The sequence below is a fragment of the Eleginops maclovinus genome, chromosome 1 (assembly GCF_036324505.1).
Source record: "Eleginops maclovinus isolate JMC-PN-2008 ecotype Puerto Natales chromosome 1, JC_Emac_rtc_rv5, whole genome shotgun sequence".
Taxonomy (NCBI): domain Eukaryota; kingdom Metazoa; phylum Chordata; class Actinopteri; order Perciformes; family Eleginopidae; genus Eleginops; species Eleginops maclovinus.
Window position 1 is genome coordinate 23445511 of NC_086349.1, and position 25890 is coordinate 23471400.

At 40.8% G+C, this 25890-nt stretch overlaps 2 protein-coding genes across 2 annotated transcripts; one reads left to right on the forward strand and one right to left on the reverse strand.

The window, feature by feature from the left end:
- LOC134858087 (tubulin alpha-1B chain-like) lies at window positions 1-3892 on the forward strand. The gene is made up of 4 exons (XM_063873999.1): window positions 1-156; window positions 1207-1435; window positions 1538-1686; window positions 2201-3892. Exons 1-4 carry the CDS (start codon window positions 154-156, stop codon window positions 3179-3181), a joined length of 1362 nt encoding a protein of 453 aa, XP_063730069.1. The 5' UTR covers window positions 1-153; the 3' UTR covers window positions 3182-3892.
- On the reverse strand, window positions 3812-24504 carry jph2 (junctophilin 2). The gene is given in 7 exon segments (XM_063873880.1): window positions 3812-5510; window positions 5610-5707; window positions 6392-7317; window positions 8761-8879; window positions 20223-20878; window positions 20880-21040; window positions 23746-24504. Coding segments are annotated over 6 exon segments (2322 nt in total). The 5' UTR covers window positions 24125-24504; the 3' UTR covers window positions 3812-5510; window positions 5610-5626.
- Between the last annotated feature and the right edge of the window lie 1386 nt (window positions 24505-25890).

The following is a 25890-nucleotide window of genomic DNA, read 5'->3' on the forward strand; positions in this document are numbered from 1 at the left end:
CAATTTCGCCGCGTAAGAGTGTATAAATAGCCCCGCCTAGGAGAAGCTCATCAGTTACTTCTTACACTGGACTCATAAAGGCCCTGCTGTGAGAGATAACTTTGCCTTTACCTCTTCTAAATCAAAACCCTCTGACTTCACATCTTCATAAAAATGGTGAGTACAATATTACAGCTTTTTACCCATACAGGATGTCTATTTAACCGAATTAATCTCTCTGAACGTGTCTCATCATGCGAAAACGTAACCAGCTTACCGTTCACTAACCGTTTACTTTTTATAGAAGACGCATCAGATGTTTATATTTAAACAAAAACGTTGGTGGTAAGATGATAAACCTAACTTCGTTATTATTAAGGCATTTTGACTGTAATGTTGGTAAATTAAGTGTAACTCGACGGCACATTCAAGCTGTTGTAATGACGCATTTGCACTCGGCGCCAATTGATCGAAATACATATACTTCCTGTGTCCTTACTGGGCGGGTTTAATGTTTTTATATTTTATATTTAATACATGAAATATTTATACAGATAAAAAAGATTGTTCTCGAATTTCAGTTTACCAGGGCGTTTTCGAACTTACGTTTGAAAGGTTGACCGTTGTCGATATTTAAATAAAATTAACGCTCCCTCTCGCGAGAGTTCTGTCTTGCTGCGACGGATCTGTGTCGAACTCGGTCTGCGTTAGTGTCATCGTGTTAGAGAGATGGGAGAAATGTTTCCAATGTTTACTATGTAGGGCAAATGAGTCAATTATTATTATACGTGTTTATGTTCTAACCTGTCACGCCACTAGTCCCCTAAAGGGGTGTGGCAGTGGCGCAATCCGTGTGACACAGTTGCAGAAATTGGAAGTGCGTAGTCTCGTCTCTTAACACTCTGGCCCACATTCAAGTCCAATCGTGCCCCTGCCAACAACTGCGTCATTGTGCTGTCGGTATGAGACACAATATAAACAATATTTAGCTCATAGTTTTTGTTTTTATTTATAAAGGGCTTTCTGTTCAGACGACAAATGTGTGCGTCAGGTGACTTAAAACATATGTTATTTGGTTCTTATTGAAATAAGCTTTATCTCTAGAGCAGTCCTCCACATGTGATGATATGACACTATCATATATATTTTTGGGTTTTCCACATGAATCAGCCAACTATGCTTGCTTTTTAATGATGCTTTCTTAACAACCTCTTTTTCCTTTTACAGCGTGAGTGTCTCTCAATCCACGTCGGTCAGGCTGGTGTCCAGATTGGCAATGCCTGCTGGGAGCTTTACTGCCTGGAACATGGGATCCAGCCGGACGGCAGGAAGCCCGGTGACCAGAACATCTCAGGAGGAGGAGGAGATGATTCCTTCAACACCTTCTTTATGGAGACTGGAGCTGGAAAGCATGTCCCCAGAGCTGTTTTTGTGGACCTGGAGCCCACTGTCATCGGTAAATTCTCATGAATTATAAATGATAAAAGTGTCATAAATGCCTTTTCCCCCCCCGTCATTCAAAACCTCCAATAATTTAATGCTTATTCCCCATTTTTAGATGAGGTGCGCTCTGGGACCTACCGCCAGCTGTTCCACCCTGAGCAGCTGATCACTGGCAAGGAGGATGCTGCCAACAACTACGCCCGTGGACACTACACCATCGGCAAGGAGGTTATCGATCTAGTGATGGACAGGATCAGAAAACTGGTCGGTACATTTAGAACAAATCTATTTCAAGTTTTGCTGAAGAGTATTAAATGGAAATGAATCAGTTTATTGCCAAGTAGGTTTTCACATACAAGCAGTATGCAACAATATTTTGGTGATAAACAAACAAAGAGCAAAAATAAATATTGCAAAAGACAAGTATCATAATATGTGAAGTATATGTTTTAAAGTAAAGAGCTGTACAGTAACTCAACACATAACGATCTCGTATCACTCTTTCAAAGTGAGCATATTTCCCTGATTCTGGCCCACTTGCATCGGCTTCCTCCACCCTGCAGAATTCAGTTTAAGATCCTCCTGATCGCATTCAGAGTCCTCCATGGTATGGCACCCACTTATCTCTGATCTGTTTTCATTTAATCTATTGTATATGTTTACATGCTGTGCACTAATAAGCTTTTATCATTAGCTGTGAACCCCTTGGAACTGCTGTTTTTGTGCTATATCAATAAAGTTATTATTATTTGATGATTTTTCTCTTCCTTTGTTTCAGTCCGACCAGTGTACAGGTCTCCAGGGTTTCCTGGTTTTCCACAGCTTCGGTGGTGGCACAGGGTCTGGTTTCACCTCCCTGCTGATGGAGCGTCTGTCTGTCGACTACGGCAAGAAGTCAAAGCTGGAGTTCTCCGTATACCCAGCTCCCCAGGTGTCCACCGCTGTGGTGGAGCCCTACAACGCCATCCTCACCACCCACACCACCCTGGAGCACTCTGACTGCGCCTTCATGGTTGATAACGAGGCCATTTACGATATCTGCCGTAGAAACCTCGATATCGAGCGCCCCTCTTACACCAACCTGAACAGGTTAATGAGTCAGATTGTGTCCTCCATCACTGCCTCCCTTCGCTTTGATGGTGCCCTCAATGTTGATCTGACAGAGTTCCAGACCAACTTGGTGCCCTATCCCCGTATCCACTTCCCTCTGGCCACCTATGCCCCTGTCATCTCCACAGAGAAAGCTTACCATGAACAGCTCTCAGTGGCAGAAATTACCAATTCCTGCTTTGAGCCAGCCAATCAGCTGGTGAAGTGCGACCCACGCCACGGTAAATACATGGCCTGCTGCCTTTTGTATCGTGGTGATGTGGTGCCCAAAGATGTGAACGCTGCCATTGCAACCATCAAAACAAAGCGCTCTATCCAATTTGTAGACTGGTGCCCCACTGGTTTCAAGGTGGGCATCAACTACCAGCCACCCACTGTAGTTCCTGGTGGAGACCTGGCCAAGGTCCAGAGGGCTGTGTGCATGCTGAGCAACACCACTGCTATTGCAGAGGCCTGGGCTCGGCTTGACCACAAGTTTGATCTGATGTACGCTAAGCGTGCCTTTGTGCACTGGTATGTGGGGGAGGGTATGGAGGAGGGAGAGTTCTCTGAAGCCAGAGAGGACATGGCCGCTCTGGAGAAGGATTACGAGGAAGTTGGAGCTGATAGTCTGGGAGATGAGGAGGATGAGGAAGGAGAAGAGTATTAGAAAGGCAAACATTCCACTTAATTGATCTCTGATCCATGCTGTTTTATTAATGTCAAGAAAATAAAGTTTGTTCATTGACTGAACCTGAACCTATGGTTTTCTCTCTTCAATAAACTCACTGTTCTGTTAAACATGACCTATCTGCCTACATGGGTTGTATGCATTTGTTTGCTCAGTTTAATCAAATGTTTTCACTACAGAGATGCTATTGTCAATTTAGTCACTTGGGGGCAGTGGTGTTTACCATTTTATATATATTTGTTCTCAACAGACCAGGCATTGGCAATCTTAACTGCTAAATTAATCACAAAATTATGTCCCAACATCAGATGATTAAAGAATACCATTTGCACATCCTACACTTATTGATTTAAGATGGGATTTGTGCTTTAGTGACAAGATCCGAGTCCAACCCCGGTCTGGTCTAAAATAGGGTGTGGTATTCACTCTGGCCCAAGGGAGGGATAGTGAGGGGGTTGGGGGCTCTCATGCTGGCAGACAGGTGGTGTTTAAAAATATTTAGTTCTGCTGTTCCCAGACTGGACAATGAATGAAAGGAGTACATGAAACGTGTAAAGCCAACATTGACGGAGGCTACATGGTGTTAAAAAAGATGTGTGTTTTCACAGGTGTTGTAAAAGTATTCTTTATTCTCAGTTCTGTAATTTTTCACCATGTTCGGTTACAAATAAATGGTCTTCTTGATTTTGAGCAGGGTTATTTGATTTCATTAAATGAATTAAAACCAGAAAACAAAATGGATTCTACATTACACTGACCTAAATGATTACAGTCCTATTGCGCTTACTATTGCCTCTTTGGTAACTAATGGATTTTTAAAAATGTATGATCAGTTATTGGGCAGAAATTCATGCCAAATAAGAGATTTATTTAAGCTAACTTAATGTAGAATTTCACTGTAGGCATCAAAACAATGCACAGCCAGTGGTTTGTTCATTTGCAAATGAAATTCACCGTAAAACCTTTTCAAAAGCAATGTGTAAAATGGCTGAAAGAACAATGGGAGAAATATTTCAACAGCACATCTAGAGAGTGCTCTTCTCACTGTAAGACATGGAGTTAAGAACCATTCAATATGTTTTTCTCCATCTCACAATCATGAGGTAATCGGACTCTGTTGGGGGATATAAATAAATGTAGCTTTGCATAATTGCCTCTGACAAAAAAAAACATCCTACAACAGAATAGTTTGAATGCTGAAAAGATGTGCACTTCAAAATGATACAAAAATACAGACACATACACACAGTGCCCTCGTGCGTACAAAAGTTGAAGTTGTATTCGGCTCGACTAAAACAGGCCCTGAAAATATTGCAATGTGAATCAGAATGGACGGTTTTCTACACTAAAACATACATGAAATCGGCCAAAACATCAGCTTTTGTTGTGTATCGATACACAGTGATTGTTCTTTAATGAACATAAATCCTTTTCTTGCTTTGCTCATTCTATTGCGAAACATACACAGCTCTCATCTAACATACAGTACAGTGACACTCATAAGCTTCCGATATTTCCTCCTTTTCTACGGCTCCCAAATCAAAGCAGCAAATTGACAATAATGCATATAAATCCCAGTGAAAAGAGAAAGTTTCACAGTGTAGTACACCACAGTCTCAAATGCATTCAGCTGAAATGTAACTCTACATGCTTTGGAGTCTTAAGAGACAGAGCAGCAGCAAGATGAAAACAAAAACACCGGCTTAACGTTAGCGTTGGATTTCAGCATTCGGCCTTTTTCTGTTGACGTCGCAGACGGTTATAACAATGATAGTACCAGTAACTTCAATCTTCACACGTCTGCTGCAGTGTCTCAATCAAGTTTAAGGCAAAGTGAAGAGAATATTCAGTTTGTATGTTATTAACATTCTTCATAATACAAACACATCTTGTGACAAAGTGTAATTATCTTTCAGGTCTAATCAGCCAGTGTGTGCCAATCAAGGATTGGGTTAAAAATCCTTGTTTTTCGCAAAAATGTGACACACTGTGACGTCTTTAGTGCTGCTTCTCCAGTGTAAGCACTGAGGACATACTCTACAATCCAGCCCCGACTCTAACATGCAAACATCATCATATTCAGACGTTCTGAATCAGGTTCATGTCCTTCAGTTTGTCAATCCTCTGGAAAGAGAGGAGCTTCACATAGCCTCACACAGTCACACCAGAAAAAACCTTTAGAAAAGCGGCGGCGATCTGCATGAGGCTTCTTCTTCTTCTCCTTCTTCTTCTTCTTCTTCTTTCTTCTCTCTGGTCCTAACTGAGGAGGAGGCAGGCTGTCTCTCCAACACCTCTGCAGAGTGGTGACCTGCAGGTAAAAAACATCAATTTGTATTTTAATAAACTCCTTTCCCTCAGCTTTGTTTTTTTCATCTTTCAGATATTCGACGTTGTGTTTATTAATTACCTGAGGTCGACGATGTCTCATGACAAAATGTGTACGAAGAGAATGGCCAGGCCAATGTTGAGAAGGATGACCATGCATATCATTATGGTGTTTGGGCCCTTAAAGAGAAGTAAACATGAGATACTGTATGAGGGAAATGAAGTCAGTCAACCATCCTGTGAATGTGTAGATAATGTATCACTCAAGAAATAGATTGGGGTTTTGTTGGTAGTAAACATTTGTATAATTATGGGAAACGAGCAGACAGGTTCAGTGTTCAAATGTATTTAACTTGTACGTAACTTGTCTATTTTTAAAACATCTACTGCTGTAATTATACTAATGAATCACTGTTAATTAAACACACTTTAATGTACATTTAAAGATAAGTAAAGAGATAGATATAATGAGTAGAACATCTGGATTTATTTTTGAATAGTTTCACATCTTGTGATCAAGCAGAGGCAACTTATAATTGAATAGTTCTACATTTTAGGAGATGCACTTTTTTCACTCAGCAGGTATAATGTGGCATCTCTCTGTCGTTTTTTAGCATGTGCTTATCAGCACTACGTACTGAACAGTTGTGTGTGTGCAGGCATTTAATTCGTTTTGCAGGACAATGATGTGTTAGGGAAAAGTTAAGGGAAGACCAAAAGGATTTGAATTCATCTTGAATTCTCCAATCATGAAACCACATAATTTACTTACTTTTGACAGTTTTGGATTGACTACAACAGCTGACTCTGTAATCGGTGCTAAAATAATCAAATGTGAGTTACTGTGTTTAATAACTGTCTTACCTCCAGCTCCAAAGACTCTGCAGGCACCTCAGGACTTGTGCTCAACACCATGGCCCTCAGTCTGGCTTCTGCTTTGGGCTCCACCTTCACGGCGGTTTTGGCAACAATGGCTTTGGCCTCCACTGGCTTTGGTGCAGGTTTGGGTTCAGGAGTTGGTGTAGGTCTTGGGGATGGAGCTGGGCTCGGTTGTCGTTTCGGTAACGGCTTTGTTTCTGCTTTGCTGGCCGGCCTGCTCGCCTCCCGCGACTCCACTTTGTTCTCAGAGACGGACGGGGCTCGTTCTTGGACTGATGGAGCTCTCTCAGGTTTGACCTCGATGGTTTTAGGCTCGGGGGTCGCGGCTTTTGATGACACTTTGGACGTGGGGCGCGGCGCTTCTTCTTCGTCTTGAGAGATGAGGCCATTCCTCATAGAGGCAACAGGAGCAGGAGTAACATCTGGAGCTGGCACCTCTGAATCAAACTTCTGCAGGGGCTTTATCTCCAGGTCAGATCCCTGCTCGTTCTTGCTGCTCTGACGGCTGGGGGTGCGAGAGGGGCCACGACTACCGGGGGCCCCTGTGCTCTCAGGTGCAGCCGGGGCGGGAGCAGAAACAGAGGTTGCTGGGGTAGTGGGCCGACTGTTGGGTCTGCTGTTGGACTTACTGCTGCCCTTACTGCCTCCACTTTTAATGGATTTGTCTTCGTTCCAGCTTCCTGGACTGAGGAGCTTGGGGTCTTCCTTGCTGATGATGCCAGGGCTGGGGGAGGGGGTGCGGGCTGGGGACGAGCCAGGCATGAGGTTATCCAGTTCATTCATGAGGGGGCTCTCTGGTGGCGTGGGCAGGGGCTCCTCCTCGGCCAGGAGAGGCTCATGCATGATGGTCTCTGTGGTCTCACTTCCCTCTATGCCCTCAAGTATCACTCTCTTCTTTAGATACTCAGGACCTGTGGGAGACCAGTTCCACCAGGATATTAGTCATTCACAGTCTTAATGTGTTAGAGGGACATTTATAATACACACTCTACCTTTTAATTGTATTGCTTTTACATTTTTAAATATATCCTTTCTGTCCTTTGAGGCTATTATTTTTACCAGATCCCTTGAAAAGACTTAAACCAACATTGTATTAAAGTCCGCCTCTCATAGTTGTTTTGAATTCATGTTCACTTCTGCAGCTGGTCTCTAGCTGTATAATTCCCAATACAATTTTTCCCTTTTAGACACACAATTCTTTAAAAGCTGGACTTAATTAATCCCAAAGATTGCTAGGGGACGTATTGTTAGTGAATGCCACTCAATCAGGAGTATTTGTTGCTCTATAGGGATATTTTGGGACTCCAGGACGGTGCATGTGTGATTGAATGAAAGTAAACTACACTGTCTGGGTTCATGGTTATCAAGGTAACGCATCAGTCTGTCTCGTTTATTTTATTTGAATAGCTATTAGTTTTCTTTCTTTAACAGCCATTGAGGTCTATGGAACAGAGAAAGGCGTTAGATGAGGGTTTGGACACACAGATAATACTTGTTAGAGGTTCAATTCATAGCAGGACTCGTCCATTTTGTAGTATTACTCTGACACAATATATTACGCCTCTCAGAAACATGGATTACTGTCAGATTTTGCTCTCTGCTGAGGAAAAAAGCAGGAGAAAATAGCAAGAGGCTCCAAAATGGCTGTGGCGCTTTTGTGTGAACGTGTAAGTGTGAGTGTCGCCAGACTCGCAATGAAACTGATATGATCCCTTCGACCCAATAAGATGTTCCTTTTTTAGACATTCAGATGCGACTACCCTTGTGGAGAGCCTCAGCCGAAGATGTGCCAGCTCAAACTGGAGACAGGGACACTTCATAAACTAATGCGTGGTTAGTGGTGGAAGAAGTACTCAGATCTATTACTCTAGTAAAAGAAGCAATACCAAAGTGTAAAAATAATCTGTTACAAGTTAAAGTTATCCATTTCAAACTTCACTTCTGCGATAATTAGCATCGAAATGTATTTTAAGTATAATGCAGCATGGCCTATTTCACAATGGTTAGTGACGATGAGTGATGCATTCATCTGTCATTGCTTTAACGTTGCAGGCAGGTAGAAATGTAGCTTTTTATTTTTCCTTTATACTGCAGTAGCTTGAGAATTTCGCAATTAGATCAATAAAGTTAGCATTATCCAAACAATTTCATCATAAATGTATCTTTTGATTGTTTTTTTTAGTTTGAATCTGTAAAGTAAGTTAAGGTATTAGATAAATATAATAATTCCCACTAACACAGAAGGCAGGAAAGGAAAATACTAATGTTTTTCTGCTGTAACTGTTTGAGTTTACTGTGTTATTAGCCAATGATTAACCATTGTTCCAGTATTCCCCTCAGAGCAGGCCACTGACCTGGCTGATAGAAGGACGGGGAGAGCTCTTTGGCCACCAGTCGGGCGATGCTGGACTCACTGTTGGAGGCCAGAGCTGCCTGCTCCGCTCCGTCTGCCTTCCCCTTCGAGTGGGTCGTCCTGCAGAGGGAACAATGCCACACAGATCATCCATCACTGGTACAACAACAATCAAACAGATGTTATATCTGCAGGTTGCTGTTATGACAGAACCTGAAGATATGCATCTGAAAGGTTATTTTCATACGTTGGCACCACACATTGAAAATATCTTGTATCAACACTGTAAGTGTGCTCCGGAGAATGATGATGACACTATCACGCTTTGTTAGATTACAACACTCTAAAGACAGTTTAATGAGAAAATTCTGAGGGACATTATCAAACCAACAAGAAATCAGATCAACAAAACAATAATGAACAAAGCACACCCTCATCGACGAGAGGGGAATGGCATCAAGCTGCTCTCCATCTTTAATTAGCAGCCAGTCCCCTTACTCTCTGAATGACACTCTATTCACTGTAGTTGTGACTTTTAGATTAAATGAATTGACAACGGGTAGGCTACCAAAGAATAAGATACTGCAAATCTATTTTGGTGAGCAAAGATATGAGTATTTGTTGTGTTTCTTCATATATGCGGGATTAGAAAATGAATATCCTGGGTTTTTAAATTTTGAAGGCGTTTCTTTTACTTTTTTTGACCAAACCTTTATGAGATTATCATGAAAATAGTGAGCATACTTTCTTTGTAGCTTAAATATCACAACCTGTGTTCTCTAAACCATGTTAAATTCTACACAGAAAGGTTGATAATGCAGTTTTAAAATGCAATGTAAATGTTTTAAAATGAATGCACGTTATCTTGACTTTTCTAATCAAATACATGATGGACCTTGAATGTGAGACCTTTAGCGAAGATGGTTTAAGACGGTTGAACCCAAAATACTGCAGTACAGGGGATTGTTTATAGTGTTCAATCAGGGCTGGGGGGGGCTACAAGTCATATGGCTCATTTAACCCCCTGTCCCGTAGCTAATAATACATTAGCTACCGAGAGAGGAGGTGTCCTTCCTGCCGTTGGACTGGAACAGAAATAAATTATACTTTCATCGCCCCCCAGCAGGACAATGAGTTATGGCTGTAAGACACTAAAAAATCCATCAACACACATCATTCATGTTTTTATGTGACAGAGAGACAGAGAGGTCAGGGGTGATTCATAAAGCTACAGAAAAGTTAGGACCGACAATTGAAATGGGCCCTACTTTGTTCATTTTCAGGTTCATTTTTGTATTTTGTGCTTCTGCTGTGACATGTTTCCATGCTTTACTGTTCAAAAAGGGAGTGTGTGGGAGAGCAACTCTGGATTTTGTTTGGGATTTTTGCCTTTGCAGACCATTTACATGCACAAAAACCTGTTTAACACACTAGAGGTGAAGGTAAACCTCCAAAAAGCACAATGGGGCCCCATTACGGTTATTGGGCTTCATCCATAATGCAACATCTATGTAGCACCGATAAACTAAAAATAAATAAATAAGCACACACTAAATACTATGTTCATACAGCCAAAATGGGGGAGCAACATTTCCCCAATACAACAGTAGCAATATTTCATACTGTTTCTATCTTATCATGAATGAACAACACTAAGAGGCTGTTGTTGTTTAACTGATGCATTGGAGCTAAATGCTAAAATCATTCCCATAATTTCTTAACATGTTCACCCAGTACAACCGTGTTAAAGTAATGCTAATAGTTGTGCTAATTGTTAGCACTTAACACGCTGTCTAACTTTCAATTACCGTACAAATTAGATTTCTGACGAGAGGGTAGCTCTAGTTAAAAGTAAAGGGATCGCAGTTCATTCTTTGGGGAACATGTGTACCATTATTCATGCCAATCCTTACAATAACTTGTGCCAATGCATCTTATGTAAGCAGACATATTCATCCCAAAACTGAACGGTTTAACCTGCTGGTGGATAAAACGTCAGGAGTTCTTCAAAGCTAGTAGGCTTCATCCCGAGGGGGACTTGAATATCTGTACCAAATTTGAAGGCTGCAAATTCAATCATTTTTTCTGGTATTTCAATCTGTACCAAAGTGGGCAACACACTAAAGAGATATATCATTTGCATGCAGAGAGTTCAGGGCTGCTGCTGCTGCACATTAACGGGGAGAATTACTGATTGTGATTACTCTGTGGATACTTGACATACTGTAACTTTACACTGAGCTGAATATAGCTCCCGGGTCCACTTGAAGACTCAGAGGGGAAGATGCTTCCCACTGGAACAATTAGAGACTCCTGAGGCTCCCTGTTTGAGATGGATGAGCTCCACCTGTCCACACACACACCGTCAGCACCTCTTCCAGGAACAAACGCACCCTCACATGTTTATATTCACAATGAAATCTTTCAATAAAGCACGGCTACGAATAACAGCAGCTTCTTTCTAGCAACAAGCTTTTAGGAACAACTCCCAAAGGCAACAAAAGCATACTCAACACACCAAAGAAACACTCTTCTGTTTGACAGCAGTGTATAAAGTGAGTACCATGTGCAGTTCTGAATATATCAACCTAAATCAGAATCAGAATCAGAAATACTTTATTTATCCCAAACTGGGAAAGCGAAATACAAAAAGAAGAAGCACAACAAATGATTAGAACTAAAAATAAATAAAATGAGTAAAAATGAGAAATATACAAATGTCAAGGTGTGCATGTTATGTCAGTTCACAAGAGAGGCTATGGAGTATGTGTGAGTATGAATAAATGTATGTGTATTTGACATATATCACACTACTGAGACACAGCTTTTAATGTGTAAGGTTGCAGGCTTTTCTCATTCATTTTTTGTACTCACAATAAAAAGGAATGCACTGTAATCCTTAAATAACCAACGTTATTGTGACAGGACGTGCAGGGCTGCTGCAAATCAAGGGACAGTATAAAGAGCCTGAAATGATGCTTGGGTGTCACTTGACAGTATATTACTTTCATGTGATACTCAGAGGTAATATAATACTTGTTTACCATAATAAATGTGTTTGATGGTTACCAGTAACATAGAATGCATTGCCTTTGAATGAACAACCTATTGGTTTAAAAGATTATATAATATGCGCCCTACTTGTTATCAACTATGACATACTGTAAGTGTGTTGCAAGCATTGCATTGCATACAAATAATCCAATAATATGTTTCTAAGGAGCAATTCTGCACGGTGTTGTTGTATACCTCATGTCATCCATCTTTATGATATCAAGCTTTCCCCTCATCAATCCCGTATGATGACGAGGCCAAAGATTTTATGCAAATTCTCCTAAATGAGAACAAAAATGTCACAGTGACATAAACACTCAGTCTCAGTATTCTAACTCAGGTGCATCCCGTTTAACTTAATCAGCATTGAGAATTTTCTATGCCTTGATTAAAGTCATCAGTGGTGCTTGCAGAGCTCAGAGACGAGCTGCGAAGGCTTCTAAAAACATTTCTGCGCATCGAAGGTCTTCAAGTGCACAGTGGCCTCCATCACTCTTAAGTGAAAGCTGCAACCTCTCATAACCCAGTGTGTGTGTGTGTGTGTGTGTGTGTGTGTGTGTGTGTGTGTGTGTGTGTGTGTGTGTGTGTGTGTGTGTGTGTGTGTGTGTGTGTGTCTGTGTGTGTCTGTGTGCGTGTGTGTGTGTCACCAGGATAACTTTCAGCACCACAGATGTGCAGAAACCTGCAGACTTGAATTGTGCGAACCCTCATCCCATGTCCTTGAGAGTACAGTAACAGCTCAAACCTGCTTATCAGTGCGAAGGAATGACAGATTTAACTTTGAAAATATAACCAAAACGTTTCATCATTCAGAGAAAAGAACCAAAGCCTCCAGGAATTGAGGAGCAGCTGAATACTGAGCTGTGTTTTCTTATATTTGTATCGGGCCACTGTGGTGATGGTTGCTCAAATCTGCAAGCTACTAAAAGCATGGGAGGTGGCCAAGCTAATATGGAGCTTGTTATGTCTGGGATCAACTGTAAGCCTTAAAAAATACATATTATAGAAAACAGAAGCTTAAACAGGTATCTTTTAATTATAAGTTCAGTTAGTGACAATACAAATGAGAAAATGGCAGATAAAATCCAATAAGTAGGTATTTATTTGGAGTAAATTTGTCGATATTTTTGTGCTTTAATCCAAAAATGAGGGAATGGGTGTTATTTTTGTCAGTTGAGGTTAAGGAAACACAATCCTGCCAAAAATGAGGAAATGGTTGCTGTATATAGATCTTTTTTAGTGAATACTATTAATAGGGAGCAGACAAAGGAAGTAGCGGTGCTCTCAAATTAAACTCTGGATTTTTGCAGCCCTCCCTCTAACAACAGAACGAAAATGATGAAAATGAGCCATCATGGCCTCTTGAAGTTGTATAACTGCTGCAGTGTGGGTCGGTCCTGCAGTGCTTCTCTGCAACCGAACATGACATTTGACACTGTGACCTAAATACCCTTTGTGCCTTTAGGGCTGCCTTAAGGATTCTTGTTGTTCTCTGAGGAGGAATGAGACGTCAGCAGCCTTCAAAATGTAAAGCCATGAACAATTGTACACATTTAAATCCTATTTTAGCCGACGCACAATGGAGAAGCCTTTTCTTCGAAAGGGTCCTGCTGTTCGACTGTTTTGTGACCACTTGTCACGCTGCAGTTGTCTCGAAGGCTGCTGAGGGCAAGAGAAATTCTGGCATTCTGGCATGTGCCACTTTATCTTTGTGGAGGGGCCTATTCAACTGTTTGTGTGTGTGTGTGTGTGTGTGTGTGTGTGTGTGTGTGTGTGTGTGTGTGTGTGTGTGTGTGTGTGTGTGTGTGTGTGTGTGTGTGTGTGTGTTTGTGTGTGTGTTTGCGTGCAAGAGAAAGAGAGTGTGTGAATTTGGTGTCTATAAAAAGACGACTAAATGCTTCAGACTATAATCAAATCACTTTGTCAAAATAGGCGAACATTAGGAGATAATTGCAACCTCATTATTGCAGCATTGCTAGAAGGTCACATCATAAATACACCCAGAGTTCTCAGATCAGAATATAATAAGAAAAACTACCCATTCCACAGTGTAGAAATACTAGTAAAGGTCACACCCTCAAAATGTAGAGAAGTATCTATGCCATAAGTAAAGGAGCTTATGAACCATTTCAGAACGACACATGTTATATAATCGGATGGAAATGAATGTGTTTGTGGGGGCTTGTTTTTTCACTTTTTAGCTTTTTATATCCTCCATGCATAAAACTATTTAATAAATAGATGTAGCAGGAATAAAAGTACAATATAAAGTAGTCTAAAAAATGTGTGTATTAACTTGAGTGCATGTATTTAGTTACTTTCCTTTACTAGAGCAGCTACAGAGATCTCATGAATAGTCCTGAGCTGTGGTGGGAATTGAACTCTATTTACAAATGCTACACACAAACTGCTCGTATCAGCAGTACAGTATGTAATCCAAGCCGCAGAACTAAAGCTAGGTGTGGTACATATATACGCCAACATTTTATACCCAAGTACTTGCTTATGAGCTGTGTCATATTTATACCCGTGGAACCATTTGACACCGCTGCTGACGCAAGATGGACCGAGGTCTTCAACTGCTGCTGCCGGCGAGCAGTGGGTGATAGAAACTAAATCAGCGACCAGACGGCTGTTCTAAAGCAGAGGTGTGCACCATTTTGTATTTGATTTGCTAAAACAGGACACAAGAGGGTTAATTTATAGGTATTAGCCGAGCTGTAGGGTGTAATGGACTACATGTAGTGGGATTAGGATACTAAAAGATGTAGCTGTAATCCCTCACAATAAGAAAACGTAATACGATTACTGGTACAAATGTAAACAAAATTGAAACACAGTTGAAAGTTTTTCATATTTAAAAAAGCTCATTGTGCTTTTTGGGGGTTTTCCCTTCCCTTTAGTGTGTTATATAGGTTTTTGTGCATGTAAATGGTCTGCAAAGGCTAAAATCCCTGTGTTCCCTCCAGAGGGACTTTCTCTCCCCCACCCCCCGGCCTGAAACGCCTCCATTGGGCTCCTTTGTTTTCATCCGTAACATAGTGATATCACTATGTAACACTCACGCTTCAATTGGCTTACGCTCCAACACACTGAACGTGATAGGGGGCGGGACATCTCTAATCAGTTGACCAATCACAACAGCTAACCAAAATGAAGATAATAGGGTCCTATTAACAACATGTCTTGAACCTGATTCCTTTTTTTACTTAGTTCTAGTAATGGAATATATTTTTAACCCTCCCATCCCTCGTAATAGGTATGCAGACAAACACTGGGTTTCAGCTTATAAACAGTCTGCGTGTGTCTGTGACTAGGCAGGAAAAATGGGGTTTGCAGGCCGGGGGAGGGGGAGGGGGGATAATCAGCTGTTGCATTCCCCTGTGATTGTGATACAGCAAGAGTGAGCCTGCCCATATTTAGTCAGGGCTCCTCTGTGTTTGTGTGTGTGTGTGTGTGTGTGTGTGTGTGTGTGTGTGTGTGTGTGTGTGTGTGTGTGTGTGTGTGTGTGTGTGTGTGTGTGTGTGTGTCTGTGTGCGTGTGTGTGTGTGTGTGTGTGTGTGTGTGTGTGTGTCATTTACACCCTTCCCTGACACACAGGTCCTCCCACAGCCGGCCCACGCAACAGAACAATGTCCACAGAGTGTCTGAGTGCCAGTCAGCTAACGGACCTGAAGAGGACCGGTCTGGCATCTCATTCAGCGCACACGTGTATTTTTAACCTTCGACTTCATCGCCAAAGGATCATGAAGTGATGAAACCACTGCCAGGAACAGATGTGTCATGTCTCCACTGCTTGTATAATAAACAGATTTAAATTCAACGTGAAAAACAGCCAATGTTTAGTTTGTGTGGTGACTCAACTATTTAGATCCTCTACTGAAACAGAATATAAAACTATGTATATTTTGCAGGGGTTGCTCCTTCACTTATTTATTTGTGTTTGTAAGAAGCCTATTTTGCTAAGTACTTTTCATTTGTTAGCAATTTTGGCTAACACATTTACAATATATGAGTATAGACCACTGGTGTTCCAGTAGTTTGGTATACTTCCTATGAGGTGTTGTTTGGTTAGTTAAGGCCACCGAGGTGCTCCTGGAAGCTTTCCTGCATAAACACTCTGAGCTCTGCAGGCGCCTGTCGATGTGCTGTAGGTGAGCTGGAAGCACTGGCGCAACGAACAGCAGCCCATAACTCTCATATACTGCTTATCCTCTGGAGTACAATATTTGGATTTCGATCTGCAGGGACAGGGCTCTGCAGTCCATCAGCGCTGTAAACACTGAGCTTAGTTCAGGTGCTGAAGACGATGGTGGAGAAAAACAACACCGCCTTGTACGGGCACAGCTTACTGAAGGTGGATGTGTGCACACATGAGACATAAAGCACATGAATGATTGATTTCTTATGAATTGATTTCAGAATACACTGATTATAATTCATTTGAGATATTCTCATTTTCACTTTTCATTACGATCGCAACCCGCCACACTGATTTATGCTCATGGATCTGGTCTGTCAGTAGGCCTACGTTAAAGAAGTAGTTAGTCAAGAAGATCAGTCTTCCACCATTTCTAGAATTCACAAACTACACACAACATAAAAAAAGTTCTGAAAGGCATGTATTATTACCTCTGGAGAAGCAGGCTAGCAGTTTGCCCCTGTTTCAGTTCTGTGATGCTAAGCTAAGCTAAGCTAAGCTAACTGTCTACTCACAAGTAGGAAGTAGGAAGTACTTTGTTCTTCCAAAAATTATGGACCTGTTGACCCTGTGTGATCCTATATTTGACTTGGGCCAATAATTATTGGACAGATATGATTTTGGTTTTACCATAAAACTCTTGGCGAGACAAGTATTAACTTATTTTGTCAAAGTGAAATGAGTTTAACAGGCTTAAAAAGAGCTGGTTGAATTCTCCAGATAACAGGAAAGGTGCTTCAATGCTTCCTTTCTTATATCCTTTAGCATAGGATACACTGGACCATCCTTTCCAAAGGCAAGGAGATAATGTCGTCCCACAATTCGTCACAATTTTAAACCAATGCACGTTAGCATCCCTGTTTAATTGTACACAGTGGATACAAATGTTCTACTTTTCTATTCTTAAACAATGTTAAATGTCTGTTTCCGTGCACCTTGTCTAAAATAATGATCCTTGTTGATGTTGCAAGTGTAGCTGCTGTGATGCAAGAAAAGTTTCAGACTTGATCTGACAATAGAGTATTGTGTGTTTGTAACATTCTGCCTCTCTGTCTCTATTTCCTCTTGCTCTCCTCTGCATTTGGTAACACCCCTCCCACCTGCTCACCTGTTTCCCGTTTCCCTCATTAGTCTGCAGTATATAACCGGTCTTTTTTCCACTCATTCCTTGCCAGTTTGTTTGTTCCCATACTGTTTTGGGCCTGAACCTTCCCCCCACTGACGTACTAGTGTCTGCCTGTCTGTAAGCCTGCATCTTTCCTTTACATTACTAAATCACTTTGCCTTTCTCAGTGAAATAACCATTGCTCACACTGTATTACTTATAGGTGCAGTTGTTTTACTGGTCGCAATGTCATTGGGCCAATTAGAAAGTGATAGGGGCCAATTGTAGAAGTGAAATGCAAGGGAACCAAGAGAACATGTTAATCCTCTGGAAGATCCAATAGAGCCTGATTTCGTTGAACAGTTTATTTATTATGGACATTGGCTCTTTCAAATCTCTGATGTCATGGAGAAATAATAATGTTTATTTTAATTTAAATAAAGAAAGACAGTGAAAAATCATTTTATTATTTGTACCTTTTCGGTTTATTGGCTGTTATTATTATTTCTTGTGTTGCATTAAGGTCTGAATGTCTTAAAAAGGTTGTATTGCAGGTGAATCCTGTGTAAGCTGAGCTCACAAAATATGAGTATTACTTTTAACACCACAATTTCTACACCCATAGAGAAGACATGAAATAAACGTCACAGCTGTAACATGGGACGCTGCTCTAAACGTTAGTCCAGTCCTGGTTGTTAAGATGCCACGCAGTATAGTCTGCCAGTTCAGACAGATTTAATAACAGAAACGGAGTCAGATAGGGAGAAATGTGTGATCAAATGGTGCAAATATTGCAGAAAAAAACTGTCTGAGTCAAAGGTTTATCTAGCTTTTATCTAAATCATGGTGTGCTTAAACACTTGTTTATTCAGAATGTGATATGAAATCATGTGGGGGAAAACCACTGTGACTGTAAGAGAGCCACTGTAGCCACCGCTCATTATTTCGTATCTGTAATGCGGTGTAAATTACACATAATGGTGGTGATTTCCGCTATGGGACTTGTTGCGAATAGCATCCACAGTCAGCGAAGTGTCTTTTTTTTATTGCCTCTTGTCTCTGTGGGATCTCTTTACCCTCATTTACCTTCAGTGTCATTTCAGTGAAGCTATGTCCAGTGTGTGCTTTTCAGCATTAAGCACCAGTGTCTATAAAGTTTCCAACATAACTACTGGTGTTTTGAAGATGTTTCTAATCTTTAAAGACCATTGAAATGATTTGAATAGAGGAAATATTCCATCTGTTACATGAATTGTGAGATGTATCCTGGCAGACGTATAATGTGTTTTTTTAATGAATGAAAACAAATAGGTTTTGCATGAAAATACAAATACTTTTTACAACAATTTAATTATATTTTTCAGCAGAAAGAATATGTTTTCCAGATTGGGAGGAGAGTGTTTAATTATTCAGGAAAGACCTTCAGAACGGCTATATGTTTTGTTGAATGACCTTTAAGGTTTCTGAAATATCACAAAACTGAAGGTTAGATCCTCGAAGGTCCAAAAAGTTTTTTCTGAGATACCTTTGGATAGCATTTTGAGTTGCACATTGCATTTAGAGTTTCTCTGAACCTGAGCTGCATTATGATATCCATATGAGGTTGATTTAGACAGACTGTAGCTGTGATACCTTTAGCTTGAGTACAATGCAGTGATTCAGCGGTAGTCTAAGTAATAACCACAGCCACATCCTTCACCCTGCACAGTCGGACAGAGCAGCTGCAGCTGTGCTCACAGCAAGTGGCACTTTCAAAGTAGTAATGCGCAATAAATGCCTCGTATAAAACATCACATTGTCTGTCCTTTCTGCAGTATCTCATGAGCTGTCCCCTAAACTAGCAGTGTATTGTAACTGGACTGAACCAACACAGTAGCTGTTTCTGTGAATCAGGGTGGATGCAAACTATAAAAGTTCAGGAAAATATTTCGACCATGAGCCATCAGGGGCTCAGTAGCATTGTGACTAATGCATGAGTGGTGCAAACTAGGGCTTAGGTTGAATAGAAGTTATTTTTCTTGCCCTTGTTGGAAGAGTTGTGATGTCAAGAAAAGCTGTGAAGGAGAATTCAGGAGGACTTAGGGAGAGACTAAGAACATCTTATTGAACTTGTGCTAGGCTATGTAATTAAAGGTCCCCTATAATACTTACTTTCAACAATGTATTATAGGTCTCAGATATATACAAAACATGTCTCTGAAGTGTTTGGCTCGAAATACCAAACAGATCATGCGTTGTAGCGTGACATAAACCCCTCTGTTTCAGCCCTGTTCCAAAAGTGCTGATTCTGTGTCTGTAGCTTTAAATACAAATGAACTGCCACACCCCTCTGCAAGATTTTTGGTTTACAAAAACACAATGGTGCTCTAGGAGGAGATTCAGGTGATGAGGTGAGCGGGTGTTACCTTGGTTGGTTATTGGCTAATGGTTGCACAATGCAAAAAACATTGTGACATCACAAAGTGACCAGATCTGATCAGCACATTTTCAGACAGGTTTATATATAAATGGATCAGGACAAAAAACACTTTGTGAATCTCTTGAAGCACATAGCGGGGACACATAGTTATGTATAAATGACATAAAAACTTGGATCTTGCATAATAGGTGACCTTTAAGTGATATTATTGACTCGGGTCTTTTAAATGTTGTTGCTGCAAGGAGCTTTTTGGATAGCATCATCTTCCATGCAATGGTAATTCATGCTCCAATGTTTGCAAAAGATACTATCAAAAAGGAAGCTTTAAAGCGCCTTTCATTAGCATAAGGATAATTTGTCAAACTCTTCATCACAGCTGCACTAAATGCTTCTGGGTCATTTGACAAAAGGCAATTCGACCAAAATCTGGAACTACAGAAAACCCCAGAAGATACTTTTTATCTTAATCGGGGAATCATCTCTTATCTATTCTATTTTACATGTAGAGTTTACTTCTGACACATTCACTTGCACATTGGTTTCTTTTTGCACAATTGTTATTGTTTGTCTTTTATGTATTTATGTTGCATTGTTGAAGAAGCCTGGGACTCAAGTCTTTCATTGCCAGAACTACACTGAAGCTATATGACAATAAAACCTTGGACTCTTTGATTCTGTTCTTACCTGGAAGCAGCAATTTCTGCCTTCTGCTTGCCGATGGCCGCGGCCCTCTGCGCGCCCTCCACCGCCCGCTCCACCTTCTGCTTGATCTTGGTTCCCTTCAGCTGGATCACCCTCTTCTTAACGGCCTTCACCAGCAGGTTGTTCATGTACTTGCCTTCCTCCTTCCCTCCCTCGGCGAAGGTGGTGCAGCCGTAACCGTGTCTCTGGTTGTTCAGCCACTCGCCCTCGAACTTCAGCCCGCTGGACCTTTCGCTTATTCCATATCCCGAGCGCTTGTCGTTCTTCCACTCGCCCATGTACACCTCTGTGGTGGTGGCGTCGATGTCGGCCTCCACTGGGGGGAAATCCTCCGCCCCGGCTAGGCTGTCGTCCCCGATGCTGATGGTGGAGTGGGTGTCGCTGGCGTTGGAGCTCAGAGCAGATTCGGTCCTCAGGAAGCTGATCTTGCTCTTCTGGCTGGACAGCGAGGTACTTGAATCGGACTTCTTCAGCTTACCCAGTAGCGAGCCTCTTCGAAACAGGCCCTTCTTCTTGGGTTTCACCGCCTCCGGGTCCACCTGGAGAGTGAGGGCGAAGCCTCCGCGGGACGGTCCCAGCTGGGTGGGGGTTGAGACGGGTGTCTCCTCTCCTGAGGCGTTGGTGGTGGTGATGACAGGGGATGTCTTGCTGTAGGACGGTGCCGTTGCTGTGTTCGCTGCGAAGGGAGGTCAGGGAGGTACGAAGAGGGGAGCGGACAACTGCTGCCATGCCATAAGGGACACTCTGCCGGACGCCATAGCCATGCCGCATCCCGCCTGTGAACTGACCCTGGAAAGTACCTGGAAACATCACAAAACAGGAAGTTATACTTTTCTATCTGCAGTTATTCTTCAGAGCAGAGTTGCAGTTGTTTTACTGGTCGCAAAGTTGGTTTTCGCACCTCTTTGGTCCGTGCTGAAATATCTCAACAACTATGAGATGAATTGCCATGACATTTGGTAGAAACATTCACTAAACCCAGTGAATGAATAGTGATGACTTTGGCGATCCTCTGACTTTTTCTTTTAGAGCCACAAGAAGTTCAAAGTTTTCACTTATCTTGTGATATATCTCAAAATCTGCTAGACGGATTGGTGTAAACAAACAGTTCAATTTTGTACGGACATCTTTGGTTTCTAGATAGTCAAAAATGCTGTGCCTTTTCATCTATCATTAGGTTAACATTTCTGTTTGTTAGTTCAGGTCATTTCCATTAGCTTCAACTGTACTTTGTTGGGTGCTAATTAGCAAATGCTAAACTAAGATGGGTACCAGGGTAACTATTATGCCTGTTAGCAATACCATTGTTGTTATGAGCATGTTAGCATTGTAATTGTGAGCATGTTAGCATGCTAATGTTAACATTACGCCGACAGCCTCGCAAAGCTGCTAGCTTGGCTGTAGACTTTTAAACATGGCTTGGAGCTAAAATAGTTCACTCCATATTAAACCGCCCTTCTTTTAGTTCTGCCCGCATGTCATGGATATCTCTAGTGTGAAAAGTTCATTAATGCTCTTACTGACAAGTCATCTTCAGGTCTGGTCTCATGCTATAATTGACACAAGTGTGGATTATAGTGACAGCTAGGCCTCAGCTGAGGCCAGGAGGGGCTATTATTACATCCTGACATGTGGCGCTATCACATCCCCCACAGCAGCTTCCACCAGACTTCAAAGCTGATGAGTCAGCTGGCAAAGAGGGGAACCGCTGATACGTTACAAGCAGAGTCCACCACGATCAATTTTATATTCTCACCTTTTTAGTTTCCTCTACATGTTGAATGAGTTTGCTGTGCAGTCATTGCAGCAGAAGCTTCCAGAGAATATCTAAGGATTCAAAACTCAAGGCGACTTTCAGGTAGGTTGTTTGTAACTAAACTTAAAGTTATCTATGATTTGATTTGATCTGGTTATGCTGCTTTATATTCCTGCTTCCCTATATTTTATAGGAAATGATTGCATGTTTAAATTCACTACATTCATCTTGTAGTATATTTAAAAGCCATTTTCCAGATTCTGTTGTAATATACGCAACAATAACTGATTTAAAGCTTAAAATATTATATTATTTTATTCTGGACTTGACCATGCAACACATACTTGATGTACTTAGTCAATAGTATCTTAAGCAACATGAAAGTGCTGCTAATCAGTTGTCTAATTGTTAGTTATACTATCGATTATAAGATGCAAATGACTCCTAAAAAGGGGCCATGTTTCTGCATAATCAGTGCTTTCACATCATTAAGATAAAGATAGTTCCAGTAGAGTTTTGAACGTAGATCTTATTTATTGTGACGGATTGTTTTCACGTGTCACAATTCCTACTTTTACTTTAGTAAATGTTTTCCACCACTGTTGTTGACGGTGTTGTTTGACAAAATGGAAAGAATCCTGTGGGGTTTGATTTCCTGCGAGCTCTTCTTGACTGACAGCAGCAGGAAGATATTTTCTTCTGGTTACGCACAGACATCACAAACGAACATGAGGATCACAGCCTGTACTGTTTGTAATATGTCTGCACATCGCCTGCAATGAACTTGGTGCATTTTACCATTTGGACACACTTGGCTTGAGGGGTTTTTGTCTTCATGTTGCATGACTTTGTTATCATGATTTAGTTACAGCACTTTTATAGTACCCCATAATGAGTTCAGTAGTGGATAGTATATTTTCACTTGAGCACTGTACCTTTGTTACTTCTGTATTTCTACGCTGCTACTCATTTGACTTCACTTCATTTATCTGACAGGTTTATCTTTTAGATACACAACTTCTGATCAACAAGGAAATATATTATGCCATACTATACTGGTTCAGTTATAGTAATTGGGAGTATTTAGGTGTCAGTGATACCAAATTAAATGATCTCAATGCTTCCTACCATTGCACAGGTCTGCAGCTGCAATTGTATACGTCTATATTCGTAGTGGAGAGTAACTAAATACATTTACTCTTGTATAAAATATTAAGTTCTTTTAAAGGGTTTTATAAAACTATTTTGGAATTTCTATTTGCCTCTACTACTTTATACTTCTACTCAACGTTTCAGAGGCAGATTTTGTGCTTTTCGCTCCTCTACATTTATGTTTAACACACATTTAAGTGTAATATTACAAAAGTATCACCTATAAAAAGAAGGCTGTAACAAGCTACCAACCAGCAGGCTATATAAATGACTAATTAGAGGAATAATGATAATAAAATTCATAAACTTCCATAAGCTACTTCAAATGTGTTCCACCTTAATTTAATGCCAATAATGACTTAGTTTCTTTGTAAAATTGCCTTTTGCACGCAGGACTTTTACTTTTAACAAAGTATTTTTACATTTTAGAAGCCCTGTCATTACTTTTAAGCATGTTCTTTCACCCCCAATGGTGTAATCCACTCCTCTACATTTCAGAGGGAGTAACGACTTTTGCTTTTAGTGTTTGCCAGTAAAACCTCTTCTTCACCAGAGTGTTTTGTTGCACTATAACAAACTTTTAAATCTGGATCTCACCTCCATCAGCGTATGTCTCTGTTCCATATCCATCCTGAAGCCCATTATTCCAAGTCCCTTCATACTTTGCTCCACTGCCCACACTGATCCGGATGCCATATCTCCCTTTGAAGCCATGAGTCCATTCCCCTTTGTAAATCCAGTGTCCTTTGGTTTCTACTCCCAGGCCGTGGCGCTTCCCCTGCGACCAGTACCCCTCATAGGTGTTTCCACTGGGCCAGGTGTAGACCCCCACCACCTCGAAACCGTAGTTCCAGGATCCGGAGAACTCGCCCTGGCCTTTGGGTCCGGTGCAGATGCCATGGCCGTGGGCTTTCCCCCCCTCCCAGCCTCCACAATAAGCCCCACCGTCGTCAAACTCAAAGCGACCTCCACTCATGCCTCACTCCAAGTGCGCAGCGATCAGAAAGTAAAGTTTGTAGTCTGTTTCCTGGCTAAAGATACCGTCAGTCTGACTTCACCTTCACCTGACATCAAAACCGACTGCAGATATCCTTGGTGCTGAACTTGAGGGGGTTTCTTCTCTTGGAGTTAGTTTGGGTGTTTTTACGCGTGTCCATGAAGCTCCGGGACGCACTTCTTCATACAAACTTTAATGCGTCCTCTTTTACTCCAGTGTGTTCTTTGGTAAATCTTCTGTGTTGCAAATTTGGATGATAAATCGAATTATTTTTCTTCTGTCTTGACAAGCCACTGATCTTACATGGCTGTTTCCAGGTGGCTACAGAGAAAAGCCCCTTTCCCCCTGTCCCTGCCACCCAGCTATCTCCTGACAGTCGCTGCTGTTGGGAAATATTTTAGCAGACCTAACAAGGCGACCAATCCACACTCACACACCCATCCAAAAATACAACCCAATCCTTACTCTGCTGCATGCAAGGAGCCATGCCAGAGTCTTGCCACCTCGGGGCTGAAGTATACATGACAATCAGGACTCTGCTCTCTTTACGTTCCCCTCTGCAGTTAATGCAGTAATTATTCTCTAATAGACTATTAAGCTTGACGAAAGGGCATAGTGAAAGTATAGGTCTCTGTAATCTCACAGTGATTTCCCTGCATGGTCTCATAGATCTTAAAATAATATTTCTACATTAGGAAATTACAGCCTATGTGTCTCTTATTAACACATTATTTTCACACTGTCCTATATCATGGTTCAGTCGTATGTCATTAGTGAACTACAGGGTGATTTATACATTGTTTTAATATAAAATCTGAATAAATAAATATATTTTCATAATCAGTCTGATTTATAGGCTATTTTTCTGGGTAATTGCATGAGCCTATTGCTCGCAAAATATATAAGTTATTGCCAATATGTCAACTCATAATGATTTATTTAAATGTTCCATTGCAACCTTATTAAATGTACACACAGTATGAGTTAATGTTTTAATTATGGGATGTATCAAAATATGTTTTAGGCTATTTCAATCTTTTTACTCCCCCTGCTGGTGAGTATCTGTAACTGCATCACATCTATTTTAATTTCGTTAGGAATACATAAATAAAAAAGGCCTAAAAAAATATACAAGCTAATAAAAACGTGGGAAAATAGAAAAAAGTATATTATGGAATAAATAAATGCAGATATAAAAAAATCCAATTACTATTACTATTTAAAAATAAATGCATCTATTTTTTTTACTTCTATTCATTCCTTTATTTATAAATATAAGTATTTTACAGATTTCTTTTGGTTCTCCTAAGAACCCCTTATACTGTAAAAAGCCTAAACATGTTTTATCAGATATTATTAAACATACTTAAATATTAGAAAATGATGTATGATACTTTTAATGGTCTGCCTTAGTGATAACGATAACTTTTTAGTATTTTTTTTCTGACTGGTTTAGATGGAGCTATTCTTCCTGCTTTATATATTAATCCAGAAGAAGAAGCAGCAAAAAGTGCCATTTATTCATAAAAGCAGGTTACAATATTAGTGTATGATTAAAAGTACCTTCCCCCACACAATGATGGACCTTTATGTTCCAAATTGACAATCTGTAGGTATTTTCTTTTGCTTTTTGGTTATTTCTGTGCAGTTACAGTGTAACTGATTTAACAATGTAACCCTTCTGCTAGCCTGCATGTCCTTACAGAGGGCTGCTTGACCTTCCACTGAAGCCTCCGCGAGATCCA

What these genes read in the sequence shown, in the direction of transcription:
- LOC134858087 (XM_063873999.1), top strand. An exon ending in CCTGGAGCCCACTGTCATCG is followed by an intron (nt 1,436 to 1,537) that starts GTAAATTCTCAT and finishes CCCCATTTTTAG; the next exon opens with ATGAGGTGCGCTCTGGGACC. An exon ending in TGGACAGGATCAGAAAACTG is followed by an intron (nt 1,687 to 2,200) that starts GTCGGTACATTT and finishes CCTTTGTTTCAG; the next exon opens with TCCGACCAGTGTACAGGTCT.